The sequence below is a fragment of the Anneissia japonica genome, unplaced genomic scaffold (assembly GCF_011630105.1).
Source record: "Anneissia japonica isolate Jap-2015-1 unplaced genomic scaffold, ASM1163010v1 scaffold287756_len632865_cov181, whole genome shotgun sequence".
Lineage (NCBI taxonomy): Eukaryota > Metazoa > Echinodermata > Crinoidea > Comatulida > Comatulidae > Anneissia > Anneissia japonica.
In genome coordinates this window covers 133,068-156,276 of record NW_022693589.1, presented here as the reverse complement: position 1 = coordinate 156,276, position 23,209 = coordinate 133,068, and the positions used below count along the sequence as shown (strand labels likewise).

The following is a 23,209-nucleotide window of genomic DNA, read 5'->3' as shown; positions in this document are numbered from 1 at the left end:
ATTCATTTAGTTCCCATCTCACTAATCTACAGGTAGCTAGCACTTTTATAATTGGTTTTTATGGTAATTATGTATGTAGCACAGGTACTCAAAAATGGCATTATATGCTAAATACTTGTGGTAGATCCCCTGCTGCTTGTCTGGATACCAAATGTTTTCAAAACACAGTCACAGCATGTTAGGTATTTCGCTAGTCTACATTTGATTGTGTTTGCTTTTGGATTAATTTTGGGTTACTAAAGGGAGTGGGGGACATCCATTATTTTCATAATATTCACTAAGAGTATAAAACCTTATGCTAATGTTTGTTGTCGGCTTTTCCTCATTTGTGAAAGTGAGAAATAATGTATTAAAAATGATCTAAAAATTCAATGTATGACATGCTCTTTGTGTGTGTGGTGGGTTATGATGAGTGAATTTTACAATCTAGGGTATGTTGTGTACTGCTGATAACAGGACATGTACTTGACATAGGCCTACATTAACTTCATTTAAACATAAATGGTTCATTTCAGAATTTTTAAAAATTCAAGTACCAGTATATAGCATTATTAATAATAGCTTGTGTGTGATTAAATATTATGTGTAAGATTATCTTGATTGTTGTGGTTGAATGAATCACCACTTTGAATAAATGCTGTTACTTTTGAAAGATAAAGACCTTGCTTTTTTCCAATATGCAGTTTTACACTTGTTTTTTTTTTTCTGCATAGACTAAGATAATTACGTAATATAGTTTTGTGAAATTATACCATCATGTTGAAGTCAGTATTATTTTATGTGTCTTAACTGCCAGCCATTGTTGCTCACAAAAAAACCTATAAATATGCAGTGATACAATTTTACAAAATAATAAAAATTACAGTAAAAGTTTATAATTCAAGTTATATAACTCTGCTATAATATGTTTATAAATCAGAAAAAAATTTATGACACTTCATACTATATTGTTTTATTAGAATTATGATTTATACAGGCATTTACATAATCACTAAATGGATTACCAGCCAATTTGAGGGTCTACTGGTATGCACAAGAATAGGAATATGTTAACATTCAAATTATTGAATTTAATTTTAAATTAATTTAGCTAATCATAGCAGTTTTTTTTTATGTTCTCTTATGTAGCTTTACAATGTAAAGTTAAGAAAAGAAGAAATTTGGGATTTTTGTTGTTTCCAAATAGTATTTTGTAATTAGAATATTTAAGACCATCAAATTTTATTTTCAAGACAAAATCCTTGGGCATGCCTAAATATGTTCATGATGACATCACATCATGACCATATATAGGCATATCATGTCTATATATGGGCATACAACAGTTTTGTTGTTAAAGGCAATTTGATATTGTGGACAGAGCATTATACAATTTCTATCTAAAATTTTGTTTTAATTTATCATGTTATTAAAAAATTGCTCAAGGACAGAAATGATGTATCCTTCTACTAACTGTTTGTTTATCCCTGGAAAGTGTCTCTGATTTTTTTTGTCATTTTGTAATTTATTTAATTTTTAAAACCATAACCATAACTTTGAAAGATAATATTAATAATGAAACAAAAATCACTGATCCAGATCAAAGTTATACATCTGTCACACGGGAATATCTTTTGAATTAAATTTGAAAACAATTGTATAATTACCATAGTTTGTCCTGGAAATTAATCTAACCAGTCATAATCTAGTATTTTAGATCAGTTGATTAATTGTACTAATTCAATTCAAGGCCAATCATTCAATTGGAAATTTAATAGTCTCATTCCAATTAATTTAAAGATTGTTTATTCACTGCAGATGGGCTAAGATTAAGTGCACTGTAGGTTGACTTTACTGTAGGACTTAAATTTGGAAAAAGCATATTTTCATGAAATATAATGATGGAAATCTTGAGAATAAATTTTGTCTAATTTGTAGCAATTTTTATCCACGTTAAAAAGGAATGTGGCTTCAAAAATAAAACTGGTACCATTAATTGAGTAGATGGTCCATGTTAGTACTATAAAAACTACTACAACAGTACAATATGCAATTTTAGTTTTTTGCAATATGGTGCACTTTCCAATTTGAGACTTGTCTAATTCAAGACCACTTTTTCAAAGAACCAAATAAAAATCAATCTTTTAACACAAAGTTAATCCTCTAGTTGGAGACCGAACCCCAAGAACATACCCCAAAATTTAAGGTTTCTGAGGTGCCCTTGAATTAGAAGGTGAAAAATTCAGTCGTGGTTTTTGTTACCTAAACAATGGAGCCTACACTGCTGATGTTCTTTGGCTTTGACAATTCCATTAAGAATGCGATTCGATGAGTGCACAATGACATTGTGTTTGCCGGATTGGATTGGATTTATTTGGTGTAAACATCAAGAAGACTTATTTCCCGTGGGGTCCTTCTGGTGGTGATTGGGCAATACACCGGGAGACAATCCCCTACTCTTTTCCAACTGCGTTCTTTAATGTGCACACGGGACCAACGGCTTAAACCTCTCATCCGAAAGGCAGTGCGCTATTATAACTTGTATTTCAGCCCTCCAGCTGAAACACAAGGAGAGGCAGCGATGGGAATTGAACTGGGGACCTAGAGATCTCCACGGTTCTCCATGGTTCAGCGCACACACAGTGGTGCAGTGTATGCCCAGCTTTAGGTTTACTATCTACAGTTTTAGCAGATCTACAGGTCTGTGACAAAACCACCAATAAAGTATTTCAGTATACTACATCTTTGAATTTGTCTTTTTTTCTCTCTTATATTCGGATTCATCCCCCTGTCTCATACTGTGTGATTAGCTCACCTTTTTCATCAAATAACTTTAAAAAACTGTCTATTTTTAGAGATTTTTTAATCTCATCATTAATGCAATTATATTACTCTACCCATAATCTAATTAACTTTTACTTAGACAGTTACCAACTCATCACACTTTGTAGTGTGGCTTATTGAATCACAATCTCTTTTTAAAAATAGCACAGAATAGTCAATTGTTGTAGGAGGTTAAAGATAAGTGGATGGGATCATAGAGAGTTTACATTTTCCCTTGGGAGTCGAACTACATAATTGAATAATGTGAATTGCTTCCATTATCAAATTTCTCCATACAGTAGGCCTACTGTACTAAATTTTCTTATAAATTAAATTATTTAGTGTCAGTGGAAGAACAAAATGTATCAAAATATAATATTTTATTAATTTTGCATTTAAATTTATACAATGTCCAGTTTTTTTTACAATCCCTTTTAAGTTTGGTGTAGATGTATAATGGCCCTTTCACACATGCACGATTTTTGCTACGATAGAGTATGATTTTTAAAAGCTGTAAAATCTCGCTCTATCGTAGTGATTTGTGCTCAAAAAGTTCAATCAAATTTTACGCTTTTTCAAGATGCTATGTATTAGGACGCCGTCAAGATGTATTACGGCAGTAATTGACAAGACCAAGATTTAGTTTTTAGAACTACAATAGAGCACATTTTTTTTTTACATTCCAAAAAATAGTGCTCCATCACGATGGCTTCCAATATAAGTACGATGAATTAAGATTAACCTAGACATTTAGTACTACACCAATGCGGTCTTCAAAAATGGAAGAGGCATGCTCTGTAGACATGCCAACCACTCTGATTTCGGCAGAGTTACTTCGTTTATTTAAATCAAAACTCTCCAATCTGATTTTGAGTCGAAAATTTCAGCTTTTTATGCATTTTGGACAGCTGAAATGAATTGCTCTTTTCCAAATAAAAGTGATAATCCTATGATTTAGATATAAACAAGACCACTTAATTTCATCCTGAAAACAGCCCTCTGAACTTTATATGAAGTAGTAATTCGCGCTTTATGGTGTACTGATTTTTTTTTTAAACCAATTTCATTGACCAAATCGCTGTCAGAGTTGCACTCTGAACTGTATACAAAATATTAATTCGTGCTCAAAGATCTGCTCATTTCAAAAAAACAAATTTCATTGGCCAAATTGATGTCAGAGTTGCACTGCACTCTGAACTGTATAGTGCTCTATGGTCTACTGATTTCGTAACAACAACAGTCTTGTAAAGCACGATTTCGAAAATGGAGTTCGTTGAGATAGATATAGATGTAGGGCTAGGCAGTGCTCGAAAAATGAGTAGTAGCGGTGGTGGTGATCTCAGTGTCTATTTTTCAGGGATTTTTATTTTATTTGACTGAACAGACTCTACTAATTCGATTGATGTCTTCCAAATGATCTCTACAGTCAACACAGAGCATTTACAGTTACTGTAGCATAAAATTAAACTTTATCAGAAACCCTGAAAGATTTTGGTCAAAACAAGACTTAACCATATTTTCTTGTATTTCCAGTTGACCTGGTGTTAATTAAATACAACTCTATTTTTGTTACAAAACCTCACCAATTAATATTATGTACAGTTTTCAATGTGAAAGTGATTTTATATATATTACATCCTTCTTTCAGATGTGCTGTGGTTTTATTTAATCCCAGGAAAAATCGGCAATCTTTCATAATTAATCACTCCAAGTAAGTACTAAGTTTTAGTCATAAATTGCCACAAATCTGATGATTGTTGAAAAATCAACCATGAATTTAGTTATATGGGAATTTTTTTAAAATAATTTTTGTTTAATATTTCCAATGCAAGCCCATATCCGGGGTCCGGGGGTGCAGTGGGTGCATGCAGTACTTGATCCCCCCCTCCCCAAAGGTCCACATTTTTTTAGGTCGAGATTGTACTGAATGTGTTATTTTCTTTAAGATTAAAAGGGAATCTTCTTTACATTTTAACCAAATACACATTATTAGGCCAGTATTTGGCCATTCGTTTCTGCGATCCAACTTGCTCTGTCCTCCTGACCCCAGTTAGTCTATCTTTGTACCCCACTCTGCACTCCCACTCTTCTTTCCCCCTCCCCACCATGGGAATCCTAGTATGACCCTGCAATGATAAATGAAATATGTTAATAATATTCATTTATAAGAAAAGTACAAAACAAAATCAAGTTTCGATATTATGCAGTTTATACTTAGACCTGCTTTCTTCTGTGTAGTTATTATAAATAATATTTGACATATCCCAATAATCAATTATTTATTTCTATTGATGTAAACTGCATATTGTAGAGGTGTTTGCTACAGCATGCAATATAAAATTGAAAAATTAATAATAATTGACCTATTCGACTAGGCTACTATTGCAGTATGAGTCTTTATGTTAATTATTACTTTATGTCTGACATTTGCATTTTTACTTGAACAGAAAAACCATTACAACATTGGCCTTCTCAGCAGATGGCAAGAACCTGGTCACAGGGGAGGTAAGCAACCATGACAACTAATAACCGCACTTAATCTCAACCACTTACGATTTGGGAAAGCCCACAGTTGCACTTCCTGACAACTTGGAGTACATCCTGGGTACTCACATCGGTGGGCCATATGATGCACTTTTAGGGGTTTACCAAGCGTTGTTCGTAATGCGGAGACAAGTCAGGGTTTGTGGGGATTGAGAAGGTGGTGAGAGGAATGAGGATACAGTGAAGGTATCAGGAGAAGCACAGGATTGTGAATTCAAAATCTGGCGAATTTGTTTTTAGGTTACAAATTTACATACACAAATAGGGAAAAATTTTACATTGACTTTATTGAATGATCAATAAAAAATGTTGAATTAAGTGATTTAGAAGAATGCACCCACTAAAACTACAAAATCCCAGTATATTAGGAAAGGTTGGAGCTAAGAATAGGTCTCGGGACCACATTTAAGTAGACCCAAAGGTGACCTAAATTTTGTCCAACTTTAAATTCGGATCAGTTCCTACAATGTGAGGACTTGGACGACTTATCTTCATATCTGAATATAAACCAAACCTAAGTCACCAAGGTTGCCTTGAGAGCAGTCAATTTTTACATCTTAGACATAAAATTTCACGCAAAAACCCGCACAACGAAGGGAGTGTGAACGTTCACAGTACAACTCTTAGCTGACTTAAAATACTACCCGCGAACGGAACAGTCGTTTTGAGTCTGCCGTAGTTAAAATGGCCCTGGGTGGCTATAATAGTAAAGTGTGATTAGGCTCTAGGAGGGCTCTGAAATTCGTTTTAAGTATAGTACATTAAATCATATTATGCAGTGTAATAACAGTAGTGTTTGTAGTGTAATGTAATACATCTCCATGATACTACAAAATGCCCAGGTTAGCACTGTATCTGCCATAGGACATTAACCTGCGAAGTACCAAATTCCAAGATTATGTGTTTAATCCAACTTAATGCCAATTACCGAAAGTAATTCTACACCTGAGGCACTGTAAACATGCTTTGTGAAGAAACATTAGTGTGGCAATGGTAAATTTTTAATCAATAATTATTTAATCTAGGCTTGGAATATCTGAAGTTTAGGTTCAGAATTGTTTATGCTGATTTTGCATTTTTGTATCAAAATTTCAAACTCAACAGGAGTTGAGAATTTCCATTCAAACATACTGTATCTTGTAACACAAAAATGTCTCAAGACATTTTATAATGCCTAAAGTCTTACTAGGGCCTATAAGTGTCAGAATGCTCTATTTTTATGCCGATCAATATTTTCTTCACCAAGTTTTTTTTAGGTGTAATGACTGAGTTAAAATATTGTGTTTGCACATTGAAACAGTTATTTCAAGTTTTTCTTTAATAAGATCATCAAATACCAATTTCAGTTTTAACCTACAGAATTGATCTTACTTTCATGGATCGTGAACCACCATAGCTTATAAATAGGTCACAACAGATATTTAATTATAAATATAACTTGCAGCATGTATTTCATTTCATTTCATTTATTTCTCTCAAAACATATAAACCATAGCTTATAAATAGGTCACAACAGATATTTAATTATAAATATAACTTCTGTTGGGAAAGTTAAACATAAATGTTATTTGATATCATATGTTTTAATGCTTACGTCTAAGGTTTTTATGTTAACAGGGGGTAAATAAAATAAATTTGAATTCATCTCCTTTCCAAAGAATATAAGAAATTACTTTAGTAGAAGATATGTAATTAACACTAAGCTAGGATTAGGCATAGCTGAATTAGTAACAAACAGTTAGTGTGACATCCTGAAAAATAACGGTGATTAACCTTTGGAAGGGAGGTGGCAGTAATATTTTTGTTTAAAATGTCAATTGAGCTGTCTAATACCTGAATATATAACATTCAAAGAACTAAAATTAGAAAACAAGAAAAATAAAATAAAAGCTGGTACTTTACCCTAGGCTGTAATTTATAGCTTTATCTCGCCACCACAAAGGTAGAGACAGGAGTCTTGAAAGGTTTACCTGACTGATACAAAGGTAGAGACTTGAGTCTTTGTTTTCAAATCTTTCACCATCTGTCTCCTGAAACCTAACTGCCTACAGACTTCCAAACTTCACAATACATCAATCGTCAGATTCTGATTCTAGTCTCTTTCTAACATTCCTTTGCCTACAGATATTGTTAAGGATTTACCATCCACTGTATAACAACAATTATTACTTTAAAATAGTTAATATTTAACTTATATTGTGTACCGGTACTAATCTATATTTATTTGTAATCTCAACAGCTTTCTAATCTTTTCCACTATAATTCAGGCAATTTTAATTAAGCAAAATTGTTTTAACTTTTTGCCTATCATTACTGTACATCAGAAGTTTTTTCTTTTTGATTAACAGAATTATAATTTATAATTCTTAAAAATTGACGTTGATGTGCAACTGCAGTGTGCACTTGTGACAAAACTTTCTATATCTTATTTGCCAATTAAAATTCTGTCTTGTAATAATATTCTTCAACCTTATGTTTCTGTTTTTTATACAAATGTTATTTTATTGTCATTAGTCTTTTTAAAAGGATTTGGCATACCAGTAAATTTTTTTTTCTTTGTAGACAAGTACTGTAAATGCTTGAAGAAGCGCCACACCAAACTTGTTTATTTTTGCTAAGCGCCGCTCTCGAATGAGCGCTGCGACGCTTAATCAAGGGTATATATTACCCTGTGTGTAATGAAACACTTTTGAGAAACAGTGTTTTAAATACAATGTATACAGTGTTAAAATAAATAAATAAATAACACAATGAATTACTGTACAAGCATTCCTTTATAAACGTTTATTTACGATGATTAGGACCTACAGTATGATAGGTCTACTGATACGGAAAGGATACGTGAGATAAGTAACATGGGAAAGGGCATAGAAAGCGCCACGCAAATACTTTCTTTATAAGCACCGCTTTCGAATGAACTCCGCTCTCGAATAAGCGAGCACTGCAGCCTCAACAAATTTTATAAGGGCCGCGGCGCTTATTTGAGCATGTACGGTATTGTGAGCTTGCAGCATGTATTTCACTTCATTTCATTTATTTCTCTCAAAACATATAAACAAAAGGCAAGAACAAATAGATGCAATCAGAAAAAACCAAGAGAGAGGAAATCCAAAAAACGAACTAATCAACTATCAAGTGGTTTCCCTCTTACATATAAAAATATAACAAATATCATCAGTGAAAATAAAAAATATATCATTTTTTTAGTATCAAAATACAGTCTTTTCAGATTTGTACATTGTATATTTAAACTATTTCAACCTTTTTTTCATCAGAGTGGACATAGACCGGCTGTCAGAATTTGGGACGTGCAGGACAAATCACAAGTTGTTGAATTTCTTGGGCACAAATTTGGCATTACCTGCGTTGTAAGTAACACGTCACATTCATAGTGCTTTAAAAGTCAAATGGAAATTCTTTTTCCTCTGGCAAAATAAAATATTCAAAAATTATAATAAAGTATAAAGTATTAAAAAATCACACTTAAAACATATCTTCAGTTTTAAGAGTCACTTCAATTCCAACATAGCAAGAGAAAGTTATTGTCAAATAAAACTGAGAAATCTGGGTTTTTTAACCAATTTGTAAAAAACAAAAGATACATCACCAAAAACATAGTTTTCAACCAAATAAATTTGTTTGAATTGTAAAAGTTTTCAGCTAAGTATAATGTCTGGGAATACAGTATAATGAAATCATTAGTGAAGCTAAATCTAAAAGCTTAGTAGAAATAGATATTACAAGGGCCCTTATCACAATATTGTATATTCTGGAATTTTTATTATTTTGTTTTTTTAACACACCTTGTAATTTACTTTTGTGCTGTTAATAATACAATTTTAAAAGGTTTAGGTAATTTCCTTTGTAATTTTCATAATTAGCTGACTAAATTTACTAACTTTTGTTCCTGGAACAAGCAAATTAGTCAACAGAAATAATATAAGTTATTAATTAATTACAAAGACAAATTTCCTAATTTGGATTGCCTAAACCTGATGAATTTCTGATTGTTCATAATATATTATAAAGGATTAATTGTTTTATGACTCATTTGGCTCTGTCATTGTGTGTTGTAAATAACAACCAGCAAATAATAGGAATTTAATACATGGTTGTGTTCAACAGTCTATAGATTATATTGAAATCGATATCTATTAGGTATATTTATTCTATCTTGACACCGTGTAATTTCATTTATTTATATTCCATTTATACACATTCTTTAGGTGTAAAAGTGGTTTCTTCAAAAAAAGGAAGGAAAAGATGAGGCTCTTCCCTTTGGCCTGTAGCTGAACATAGATTATGCTGTTATTCTGGAAGCACCAAATTTGGTCTACATGAGGCCCTATAAAAAAATATTAGTTTGTCACCCTATCTAGTAGTAGTTCACATAAATAGTAGCCTGCCGGAATCAAATTAAGACAAACACAATTGTTATGGTTCAGCACACATATAGTCATTTCCACAAATTATAAACAACTTTCCAAAGCTGATGACCTCTTTAAGATTCCTAATGGGAGGTAACACTGATTAATCTACTAACTAATTAACAATTAAATCTTACACCTGTCTAAGCACACCCAATCATAATAAAAAGCTGAGAGAAATCATTGGTACGTACTTTCATCACCGCGTATTAGTCTCAAAGACAATGTAGTTTTATTTTTGATTGGGTTGTTGCATACAAGCTGTTGCAACACCCCTTTACACATATCACACTCAACATTATGCCTCAGGAAATCTGATGAAAAGATTCAATATGGCATGATTAATTTTTCCATTTCTTTTTTCTGCTATTTATGATCATGGTTATTTTAGTGCAGATGATACACTGATTTTAGTATAATTATATTTAATTTCAATTCAGTATTATTATTGAGTGTGAATAGGTGTCAAGGTCTAAGGCCAAATTAATATATTAATAACAAAAACAATAAGTAATCAGACAAATGGAAATTTGATATTTGTAAATATTTTTGTATTTAATTATGAAGTTCATGTATATAATTACTTGTTTAAAAATTCAGAAATACTTAATTTGGTAATTTTTATTTATATTGTGAGTATTTGCCGAAATTCTTGCTATTTTTCACTATAATTAATACTTGTTATTATTATTAAATGCATATCTTTAACAAAAATAAACAAAGCTGAGAAAGTATTCATTTCTTAATAGGCTTTTTCACCGAATGGCAAGTACGTTGTATCGGTCGGTGAGCAACATGACAAGACTGTAAACGTGTGGGACTGGAAAGGAGTCGGGGTTGTGGCATCTGGCAAAATCTCATCCAAGGTGGGTACAGGTTTGGTTAAGAGTGGGTTTGCGAAACAGTGTATAAAAAAAATCTCATCTGAAGTCATCATCTATCAATGGCCCGGTAATTTTCATAGTAAAATTTCTAAATTAGGAAAATTTGAATTGTTTTAATACATTTTTTGGAAGTTGATGATAAACAACAAATAACAACATTAACAAACAATATAATTCAATTCAATTAACTCCCGCAACGGATGGACGTCATGGTGTCTCTGCATGTCCGTGGTGAATTTTGTATACTTGCTTTTACTTCAGGCATTGTTTACATATATAAAAATATGTTCCTGTCGACCTAGATGTTCCTGTAGACCTAGATTTTGTCCTTTCTCTGCCAAGGTTTTTCCATATGAAGGACTCCAGTTTTAATAGTAGCCAAGGGTATACCTATTGTGTCGATTCAGCTACAGATAAAGTGTTTGCACGTGGAAATCAATAAAATAAAATGAAATAGAATAAATTCACTTTATTTGATAATCACTTCCAATAAAAAGGTATGGTCAAAATACAGGCACAATACAAACAATGAAAATAAAAAGAGAAAAAGAGAAAACCAATGTAAAAAGTTTATAACAAGAAAACCCAAGCCACAGACGATGGACACAACAAAGTAGTTTGATCGCCGTCTTCAGGCCAAAGCCTCAAGTAGAGACGTAACAAATTCAATAACAAACAGGTTTAATAATATTCATCAAAACCCATAATGAACAGAAATTTTCTTTCTATAAACAACAGTAGTACAGTAACAACTAGAACTATTAAAATTGTATACCTCCACCCTGTGTCTGGATACTGAACAATACACATGCTGTGTATGGGTGATTCCATTATTTTCTTTTATGCTCAAGGGTAAGTTTAAGGGAGAAAAATAGAATTTCTGTGACCTTCGTAGATTATTTTAAACACCATTCCACTAAATTTTATGATCCATTTCAGTTTTTTGGCAGACATTGATTTACTACAGAACATTGTGTTAATTGGTTTATATTTTCTGTACTATTGTTGTATTTGTGTTAATTTTTAAAATTTGTTTTATGGTAAGGATGGACTGTTCACTTTTTAAACGTGTGCCACCGATCTGGAGGTGTATGTCCAAATAAATAAATAAACAGACAGGAGTGAATACATAACCTCCTTGGCGGAAGTAAATAACCATAATAATTATAATTATGATAATAAATCACCATAGTCATAAATGGCACTTCCTATATAGTACCCAATCAGCAATATTATTGCATATCATTATCATCATTAACATTCCATCATAAATCTACTATAGAATGCAATATATGTCCCAGTGTATTTTAATTTAATCAATGCTAAGAGGAACTATTGAAAGATTCAGAACGTCATATTCATATTATCAGTGGCTAAGTAAAGACAGTCTGTTTATTTTGGAGATTATTTAATGACACGTTACACAGCTATTATTTTGAATGTAGGTGAGATTCTTACCAGCTGGGAAAGTATTGGTTACACCATAATTAGCCATCAACTGCAAGGGCAGTAGAGACATGAAATATGATATTATAAAGTATCAAATAAAATAAATTTATTAACAACTTCCTGAATTTAAACATATACCATGACATATTTTTAGAACATTTCATAAATTGGTGTATAATCTTAAATTATAGTATGGTAGTAACCATAATCACAGTTTTTGCTGTTCGTAAAATATAACTTGTAGATTTTAAAAAGCTATGACAAAACATGATTCTAGAAAATTAATTTGTTACTAAGTGAATTTATATTTACTATTAATAATTTTACAGTGATAGTCAAAAATAATAATAATTGAATCAAAGACAAGGACTTGAAACGGATTCACATTATGTATACGTCTATCATCAAAAGAACATGGGGGCATGCAAATATCGTAGCCAGGTCATTGTGTATTTTAAGATATTAGAATAATAGTAAAGCAGAGATATAATTATAGAATAATAATTTAACATTATTATTCTATAATTATAATCATATATAATTATAGAATGTTAAATTGGTTAACGTCATTATCAGTACCTATTAAGTTAAGACAGTGTGTTTACTCTAGAGATTATTTAATGACATGTTAATACAGATTTATTGTTAATGATAGTTTCTTGTGTAAGCTCATCCAAGAACTACTGTAGGCTTTGGCCAATTTACATTCATTGCCCCACTAGGCTAAACAGCTCTAACGTTTCATACCTACTATATTGCAGGCTTCAGAAATACATTGCAATTATTTAATTCACGTCTTTGTTTTTAATTCATCTGTCATTGTTTAGTTAATTGTAAAAGCCATATCCTGGTCAGGTATTAACCCTTGATACTGGCTTATGTATGTATTTATCCAATGATGCCATCTTCATTTATTCTGAAGGATAGTTATCATCATTAAACACCAATATAATTAAGACAGTAGTTATTAAGCAATATTTCATATTTTATTATTGGTGGTTTTTTTATGCTGGGCCCAGCTATCATATAAATCTTGTATCTGACTATAAATCTAAGATAAAATAAATAAATTCCATATCCAAATATTAAACAATTGAATTTAAGTGGAGCATACAGCTTATAGCTGAATGAAGGGCAAAGTGTTTTAAAGGTCATATTGAATGTTATTGTATGCAAATAGCATTTGAATTCAAAATGTCTTTCAAAGTGGTTTTGTTTCATATTGATATTGAGCATGATTAATAGTTAGTAAACCAAACAATGAATATTAATTGTTTGATTATTGCTATATTATCATAAATTACTGTGTTTATTCAAATAAAGGCCTCCACTTTGAATAAATTCCCCCATCAAAAACCCTTCTTGAAAATTTTAATGACGGTATTACATTTTGAGTAATGTGCTATATTCTGTATTTCTGTACCTAATTTTCAAGTTGTTCCAGAGTATAACCTTTTATTTACGCATATTTTCAACATAAACCTCTGTTTAATATTTCTTTTGTTTGTTCAGGCCTAGAATGGGAAACTGTCATATCATGATATACAGATGTCTATTGTCTAGTTAAATATAATATATAATAATGAAGCATACATTTAGTCATAACATTATTTGAACATTCCTATCAACATATGTGGCAAAGACAAGCCATACCAGTCACTCGTCGCAAATGATTTTGAGTTATTAATACAGGGTTAAAGAGTAAAATAAGAGCTATAAAATGGTTTAAAAAAATCATTCAAATCCGACATTTTCTTATGAAGTTTCAAGCATTTAAACATACAGCTGTTTAAAGAACAACATATGAGAAATCAGCCTTCAAAGTTTATGATTTCAGGCATTTCTCATGCAGAAACTATCATCAAATCCTTAAAAAGTGTTGCTTTAACGTTGAAAATGGGCGAAAATTACAGCACAGCATGATATATAGATATATAAGTGAAATAAAATAGATAATAAAAATTTGACATTTCAGCATGTTTTGGCCATTTTCTGAAACACGATTTGCCACATATATGTATGTGTATGATGGTTTGTTTTAATAGGAGCTTAAGTTATTTTGATCAATAAATCATATTTTTTTCAGGTAAAATCTTTAGCATTTGCAGAAAATGGAAGTTATTTTGTAACTGTGGGAAATCGTAATGTGAAATTTTGGTATCTTTCCTCTAAACGGAAGGTGAGTTACCAATATTGGTTTCTTGTTTTCATAATATCATTTGCATTCAGTGTTACAGAAGCTTGATGCTGGGGGGGAAGGGGGAATGGTCAAATATATGACGCAGTTTGGCCTGAATATACGTTGTGCGCATTATGCAGGACAATCACAGATGAGTGAATCTATTTTGGTTACATCGTCAATCAAATCGAAAGCTCCCTAATCTTCAGCAAAATTGAAACATTTAATCCATGAAATTAGGCCCTGACCTTTTCGAATTTTGACACATTCTTAAAAATGATTCTTGGCTACCAATATCTGAAATGCTTCTCAGTGTGTACTGTAGAAATCAAGACCTACAGTAGCTACTATAATTGTCGGTTTCTAATTTTTACTAGACACGAGAGGCTCTTCCTTTGTTAGGCCGGGCAGGCATCCTAGGCGAGCAGAGGAACAACTTTTTCGGTGATGTGGCATGTGGCCTTGGTGTCAATAGTAAGAAAACGTACTGTATCACCAATTCTGGTTTCTTGTGCGAGTTTAATGAAAGACGTTTGCTGGACAAATGGGTAGAATTGAGGGTAAGTAGTAGTGTATAGAAAAATATAATACCTTGTTGTTTACTTATTATTATTTATTTCTCTAATATTATTTATATGTTGGCTTGGTCACTTATATCTTAGAATCTTTATTAAAATTTATTCCCATTCTAAAAAGTAGAACTAGAAAAACAAATTCTTGACAACTAATAGGGTGTTTAATTTTTATATCACTCATATACAGTAATCTTAATACTCTGCAAGTTAAAAGTTAAGGATTTTTGTGCCTGTAAATCATTTAATATTTTTTATCTATTAAAAGGATTTTCACTAATTTTTTTGTGTGTCAGTTTTTTTATATACATACAAAAATTATACAAAACTTAAGTTAGAAGGCCTCGGTCATATGTTACGGAAATACCAACAAATCAAAAACAATGGATTTGAAATAGTAGAAAAGGAAATATAAAATTTACTAGCAACCAACCAGAGGGCAACAGCTTGAACTAATTATGACAAATATTGGCACAAGTAGAAGCAAATTTTATTTGAGGTATTTGTTGTCCTTAACATCCTTCAGTTCCAAACTAAAATCTATTTAAATTTTATTTGACAAGACCATTGACATGCCTAAATATGACCATATATAGGCACATCATTACTGTGGCAGTACAAAAGATCTGCTATTTACTCTCTTGTACAGTACTAGTGGTAAACAGGCGGGTACAAATAACCAAAGTTGTTATAAGAAGCGAAATGAGCCTGTAATGTATACTTCGATTTATATTTCCACTTCTGTTCACAACAATCTTTCAGATCATGTTTTTTTTTTTTGTTTATTGAATAATGAATGTTGTTTTGTTTTTTTAAATAGTAAATATTTTTATGCAGCTTCAAAATTTGATGAGCCTGGGGACATGAAGCAATTAGCAATTGATTTTTATTGGGCTTACAGTCGGTAACAATGGTTTGCAAAACAATCTACCTATGGATTCAATCTATATTATGTCAATTTAATTTCTGACAGTTTGATAGACCACTCCCATGTTTAGTATATGTAACCTCTCTTAGAACCCATCATGATATTGATTGAATTTAATCATTTTTCTTGGTCCATGTTTTGGAAATGAGTAATCTTGTAACTGAATTACTCATTATACACATTTGGTCTCTTTGTTTTCCATATGTTGACCTAACAGAGCTACTCTTTCCTGCCTCTCTTTTCCTTGATATTTTTTTTTTTTTTTTATGATAGGTAGTAGTCATTCCTAATTTTGTTTTCATGAAAATTTGAACATCCCAAATTTAGCATTATCACCTGTACTAATTAATTAATTATTTGATTGGTTCATTTTTCTACTCTAGGTGTCTAGTGCAAATAGTATATTTGCGACAGAGGAACATGTATTCGTAGGCTGTGCTGATGGCGTCATTCGTTGTTTTGACGCGTCAACGCTTCATTTTGTTGCAACTTTACCTCGCCCACATTGTCTTGGTGTCAACGTCTCTGATGGAATAGATCCAAGGTAAATAAAGAATAAAAATATGCATATTTTATAATATTATTTTAAGCCTACAAAACTTCTGTTTCGCATAGGAAAAAAATAATACTAAATTAAAGTCTGACAGACAATCTTATCTACTTTCTAATCCTTATTTATCTTTATTATCTCCTGCTGCAAGTTAATTTGACATTTCTACAAAAGTACTTCAATTATATTATTAATCTCCAATTAAAAATGTATTAATAAAATGATATCCGTTTCTGTAATTACAACTTGGGCAAATAGTTGTTATGGAACATTAACTATGAAACATTTATAGGGATTGGCTAAAATTCTACATTTGGTGGTATATCCTTTATTCTGTATCATGTTTGTATTATTGCAAAACCTACCTAAGACTAAATGCCATACAAAAAAGGATCTCATAACATTTGAAAGGAAGATGAAAGTGACAGTGAAATTAACCATTACTCATTGCATTTACTGGTATTTTAGAAGTGTCATGAAAATAATATAAAGGTTGACAGGGCGTAGTTAAAAGTTTTTTTATTATAGTATTCAGTATCAGATAATTTATTCAAAACAGATTAATAAAAAGTGATTTATATCCCAACAATTAATAAAACATGTATTATTTTCCCTTTGTTTTTGCTTTTAGTGTTAATAATTGATAATAATCAGTATAGTTTCCTACTGCATACTCTTGTAATTATTGATGTTTTGCAGATAGATATAAAATGAAATTGAATTTTTCAAGGCTAGTTATTCTTGGATTGTGTTCAAGTGTTAAAAAGCCTCTTTCAGCACCTGCTCTTAAGCACTCACAAGTACTGTGGCTCTCAAAGAGATTGTATAGGGTGAAAAGTGACTGCGCACTAGTTGATAATTAATCGCAGGATGTAGAACTTGTGTTAAACAAGCATCGCTGGACGAATTATTTAAATATGGGCCAACCAAAAAAGATATGAAAGGGTGTGATAGTTAGCCAAATCTGAAAACATTTTATATAATAAAAGACATATTTCCCATTAATGAGTATGATATATGACATCATCATGTTTGTTTATGGGTGTGATACATGACCTCATCATGTTCATATATGAGTGTACTATAATTCATGACATCATGTCCATATATGGGTGTGATACATGACATCATGTCACTATGTGTGTGATACATGACATCATGTCCATATATTAAAGGTGTGGTACATGGTATATTTAAATATGGGCCAATTAAAAAAGATATGAAAGGGTGTGATAGTTAGCCAAATCTGAAAACATTTTATATAACAAAAAACATATTTCCCATTAATGGGTGAGATACATGACAATTTCATGTTTGTGTATGGGTGTAATACATGACATCATCATGTGCATATATGGCTGTAACTATAATTCATGACATCATCATGTGCATATATGGGTGTAACTATAATTCATGACATCATCATGTGCATATATGGCTGTAACTATAATTCATGACATCATCATGTGCATATATGGCTGTAACTATAATTCATGACATCATCATGTGCATATATGGCTGTAACTATAATTCATGACATCATGATGTGCATATATGGCTGTGATACATGACATGATCTTGTACATATGTATATGGATCGGATACATGACATCTTCATGTTCATTTATGGGTATGATGCATGTCATCATCATGTCCATATATGGGTGTGATGCATGACATGATCTTGTACATATGTATATGGATCGGATACATGACATCTTCATGTTCATTTATGGGTATGATGCATGTCATCATCATGTCCATATATGGGTGTGATGCATGACATGATCTTGTACGTATGTATATGGATCAGATACATGACATCTTCATGTTCATTTATGGGTATGATGCATGTCATCATCATGTCCATATATGGGTGTGATACATGACATCATCATATCCATATATGGATATGATACATGACATGTCCATATATGGCAAATTGCACATGTCTATCACATATAACTTGATGATGTGGACATAGAGCTTTACATGTATTGAAATGATCAGGATCTACAAAATTAATATGTGCTATCATGAACAATGAAATTCTCCTTTTCAGGATATCAACCAAGGCTAAATATAATGCAAATTAATTTGTATTCTAAGAAGAATAAATAAGAAAAAGTTTTTTTTTTCTTTACAAATTATATGTATCAAACCAGATTTAATCCAAATGCTTTTAGTTCATTACTTAAGGCGCCACGTCCACATATCCGGGAGGTGCTCTCATCATTTATAATTTCTTTTGTTTCTTCATTAATTTTATGAAACATCTGTTGTTAATTTAAGCTTTTTATGCCACAAGGAAACTAGGTTTAAATTATTATCTTCTATTCACAAATGGCTTTAGAATGTAATTTCGAGGGAAGGGGCCAATATGTCCGGTAGGGACCTGAAGCAAAGGGCTGACTATAGGTCCTCTGGTCAAGACCCGAGTAAAAATCAAGGAGAGAGATTATAATGGTTTGGAAAATTGTGCTTTCAGATTGCAATAGATGCTAGGTTACTTTTAACTTTGGTTGAATCAGTGATTTAATGCTTTATAATCCAACGACTTCTAGTTACGGTTCCGGTTTATCAGTCTTGTCTTTTAATTAATACCTATTTCCTACTAAAACCCTATCAACATTATCTATTTTGCTGAATTTATGTCTGTTTGCCATTTTGTTTAAACATTTTTATTACTAATCCATGATAGTCCAGTAAGAGATTTTTAGCAACTCAAGATAAGTAGGTGAATAATTCATGTCATAGTGATAGCTTTCACCTGCAAAGAACAAATTGATTTTCGAGTATTTTAATCATCCACTGTTAATTTGGCTAAATTTCAGATCGTGTTTTTTACTGCATTTGGCAATAAGTTATATTAAATTAAATTAAAGTACCTTCTTCAGAAAGAGGTTTTTTTTAACTTCGCTAGATAGAGTAGGTTACAGTTTTGCTATGAGTTTTCTCACTTTTAGTGATTTGGAGTAGATTTTAACGGAAGAAGACAACTGTTCAGAAATCGTATGAGTGCCGTGTGACTGTTAATCATCAAAGCCACAGGAAAAGAATAGTTGTCACACACTCACTCATGCGGACTTATCTGAGAAAGAGTTGCCAGTTGTCTTAGATTTACTGGTTTAATTTAAAATGTTAAAATGTTATTTGATGGGACATTGCATTTGTTTTTTAACCACTTAAAATCAGTTTTGGTGGAGTGGTTGGCACAGTTGCATTCAGACTCTCAACCATAAGGTTGGGGGTCCAAATCAGCGCTGTGAATTTTCGTTGGGCAAGGCACTTTATCTGCATTTTGTCTCTCCCGACTCAGGATTCTGAACTGGTACCTCACCATTGTATGTTTTCTTTTTTGCTTTTGGTGAAATAAATGTCACGTTGATTGATTGATTGATTGATTGAGGATTGTAAATGAGTATGTATTATATTAGAATGATGGGCATTAATAGTCCCTACAAAATTAGGCGTGCAGATTAAATGTAGCAAAAACCTGCCATTTGTCAACAATTCTTATTTCGCACAAGCACCCAAAATGTTTGAGAATCAGAATTTTGAACATTTTCTGGGTTTTTGCATTTTATAAAAGAAGTTACTGTACATTGAAAAACATTTCTGCAAAGTATAAAATCTACCCGAAGAGCATATTAAAATTATCTTAAAGATACAAATCTTAATAATTAATAAACTATTGATTTTGGAATCGTTGGAAGCTATTTTCTCAAAACCTACATGGCTAATATCCCATGAATGAAACATTCATAACTTTAGTAATACTCAATCAATTTCCATCAAATAAACACTGCTTTAAAGAATTCATGCAGAATCTAAAAATACCAAAAACTCAATTTTGAAGTTTTCCTACAAATGACTGGTTTTGCCAGAGCCGATCACAAATGTGAACGCAAAGTCTCTTAAACACAGAAAAGTTCATAATTTAGTAAACAACATTTTATGTAAGTTTGAATAGTTTAATCATAGAGGTAAGAAAAATGCATTTTTAAAATCTTAAAGTGTACCAGTTTGTTCTGCATGAGTGAACAACATTATGATTTGCATATAGGTCAGATGAGGTCGGAGTTAATGTAACAGACTGTCCCGATTGGTGGTAAGTTTATGATAAGGTTATGCTTGGCAGCATGAATCGGTAACTACTGGAGCAAGAATTCCTGTGTAGTGTGGGCTTCATTAGATAAGTTAGTGGTCATAGGTAGAGAGAAGGCGCAACCCTATGGTGGTGGCAGCTACAATAAAGGACTTAGTTTGGTGTGATCTTTAAGATAGAAAATTTCCTACCAGGAACCATAATTTTAGTTGAGTTTTGGAAGAAGCTTCTGGAATGACTAAAAAATGCAAACAGTAATCAGGGGCGAATCCAGAGATGTCCGAAAGTGGGGCCGATCGAAAAAACACTACCCTAGGGGGTCCTGGGGCATTTTCCCACAATTTTTTTGTTTTCTAGATGCCCAAAAATAACCTCTGAGGTGTTTTGGGGGATCAATTATATCTTTTTCTTTTTATTTTTAACTTTCCAACAGGGGGCCCCACTAAAGCTGCCCCTGGTAATGAGCCTGAATAACGAATCTGTGCTTGATCTAGGCCTCATAGAGACTGCCTACACTATGCCCCACAGGGAGGGTGCAGGAATGTGTTTATGTAGCATTTTGATGCTAATATTTGTTACATGCAAACCAACCGTCTGAAGTTTAGAAGATGGGAATATACCCGGATAGAGCTTTTTGCATGAAAATTTCTTTAAAAAGTTTGTGTTCAGCTTATACCCAATAATTTCTCTGTCAAAATGATAATAAATGATTAAATTGTGGCAGAGGTGCACATATGATTAATCTGGAATGGATTTTACTAGAATTTTTAGATGACTCCCCATGATATTTACAGCAAACATCTGACAACCTCCTACCAAGGTTATTTTTATTATATTAGCTTAATAGTGTACCAGGAATCTGTTGTAATTGTTCATGAAAACCTTCAAAAAAAATTTCTTAATCCTTCCTTATTCACATTCTAATTTGGAGATCATTTTTCCTCAGCATTTTTAATAAGTCAAAGCATTTAAAGGGGAGGTAATGATAATTTTAAAATGACAACCATCATCATTCTATTGTACCCTTTCAAGGCAAGGGTATGTTTTGTACTTTGCTTAAAAATAGTATTACCTTGTGCTCTAATTTATGTAAATTTTGTGTGTTATTTGTAGCGGAATTGTTGCATTGTTGAGAAAATATCCATAAAAACATGGTAATTAAAAAAGAAATGTTGCAATGAAACAGCTGATTAGAAAAGGCCATCTCAAATTATAGTAATGTTGGCAAAAACTTAATAACTTAGAATGAACTATTTATGTATTTTGCAGCTGCTTTTCTGTAAAATAAGACAACGTAGTCTTTGCAAATTCTACTGAAATGCTTTGTGCATTATACAAGGAAGGTGAATGGGCCGGTCAATAGGCCGGTCAATATTCCGGTAGTTAATTGCATTTATGTATGTCTGTCAAATGCGTGAGACTAAAGAGGTATGCGACTTCTATAGTCACATGAAAATTAACATTGCAGTCAAATTTATGTTATTTGCATGCTGGGATACATTAAATTATACTGTTTTAGTGAATGTCCAATATACAATGATATCAACCAATCCTTTGTAGATCTAACCTCTAATAACTAATTTAATGTTTTAATGAATGGGTAACCACTATTATATGGTAGGGAGATGGCGGATCTTCCCCTGGTCTTCAATATTTAGCATTGACAAAAAGGGATGTGTTATAAACATTAGAGAAGTAATGATAACTATGGCCCTTCCTCTATTTAAGAAACAAAATTCTGGCTTCATTTAATATCCATATCCACAATATATTGTGCTTTTTTTTTTATAATTCTACAATCCTCTCCTACACATTTCCATTGTTGGTAATGAAATTTGCAATATAAATACATTTGGTGAGACTTTTTTTTTTTAAAAAATATTTTAGTTTACTAAATTTATATTTAATGAAACATTTTATAATAGTCTGTCATTATGTCAATTAGTAATACTTGCCATTTGAGATATTAAATCCTTATATCAACTTACTCAGTGACATCTGTGGATATGATAATTTGCTCAATTTGAGTTTAGTTCTGGGACACCAGACATCTCAATATCCCTCTTTGTTTGCGAATTATTTAATGTAGGCCTGCTGTATATTTTGCTCAGTATAGCTGAATTAATTTGTTATAGCACACATACTTATGCCATAGATAAAACTTTAAAGACACTCACGCATGATGATTTTAAAAGGGCAAACTGGCGACACACCGTTGTAAGGCTCATGTATCAGCCCAGAGAAGAGAGAGCACACTTTCTAGAGCACAAATGATTTTTTTGTTTTAAATCTATTCAAAATTTATCCAACAAACATAGTAATTGTCTCTGTATTTTGTATTAAGTATTTTTGTCTTTTTTTTGTTATTACTATGTTTTATGCTAATTATTTTTTTTTATCCACATTAGATTCCCAATCTGGCTAAAAACAAACACATACACATGATCAACATGGTAATTTAAAAATCCAATGAGTTGTCAACAACTAAATAAAGCAATTGATACAATGGTTATGTCTGTAATCAAATTCCTAGATGCATTTTCACCTGGTAACATATGTCCCTTTATCTTGTCTTTTAAAATTTACAATCTTAATTTCAGCCACCTGTCCATTTACAAAGAGGATGCAAATTACCCAGATGCCATTGCACTCACATTCGATGATGTCAATAAAAAGGTAAACAAATACTTGAATTAACAATATCATGTTCTTGTCATAATCCAGTGGTGAGCATGCAGGCACGTTGTAGCCAATCACATGGTAGAA

The 23,209-nt window shown here is 31.9% G+C and overlaps 1 protein-coding gene across 5 annotated transcripts in view; it reads left to right on the top strand.

The window, feature by feature from the left end:
* Positions 1-23,209, top strand: part of LOC117100813 (mitogen-activated protein kinase-binding protein 1-like) — a 65,167-nt gene that overhangs the window by 16,182 nt on the left and 25,776 nt on the right. For all 5 annotated transcript variants that reach the window (XM_033240630.1, XM_033240629.1, XM_033240631.1 and 2 more), the window contains 8 exons: positions 4,451-4,513; positions 5,250-5,307; positions 8,622-8,714; positions 10,523-10,639; positions 14,193-14,285; positions 14,663-14,845; positions 16,169-16,329; positions 23,044-23,119. In XM_033240630.1, the coding sequence (XP_033096521.1) occupies positions 4,451-4,513; positions 5,250-5,307; positions 8,622-8,714; positions 10,523-10,639; positions 14,193-14,285; positions 14,663-14,845; positions 16,169-16,329; positions 23,044-23,119 (844 nt within the window). The remainder of the gene's footprint in view (positions 1-4,450; positions 4,514-5,249; positions 5,308-8,621; positions 8,715-10,522; positions 10,640-14,192; positions 14,286-14,662; positions 14,846-16,168; positions 16,330-23,043; positions 23,120-23,209) is intronic.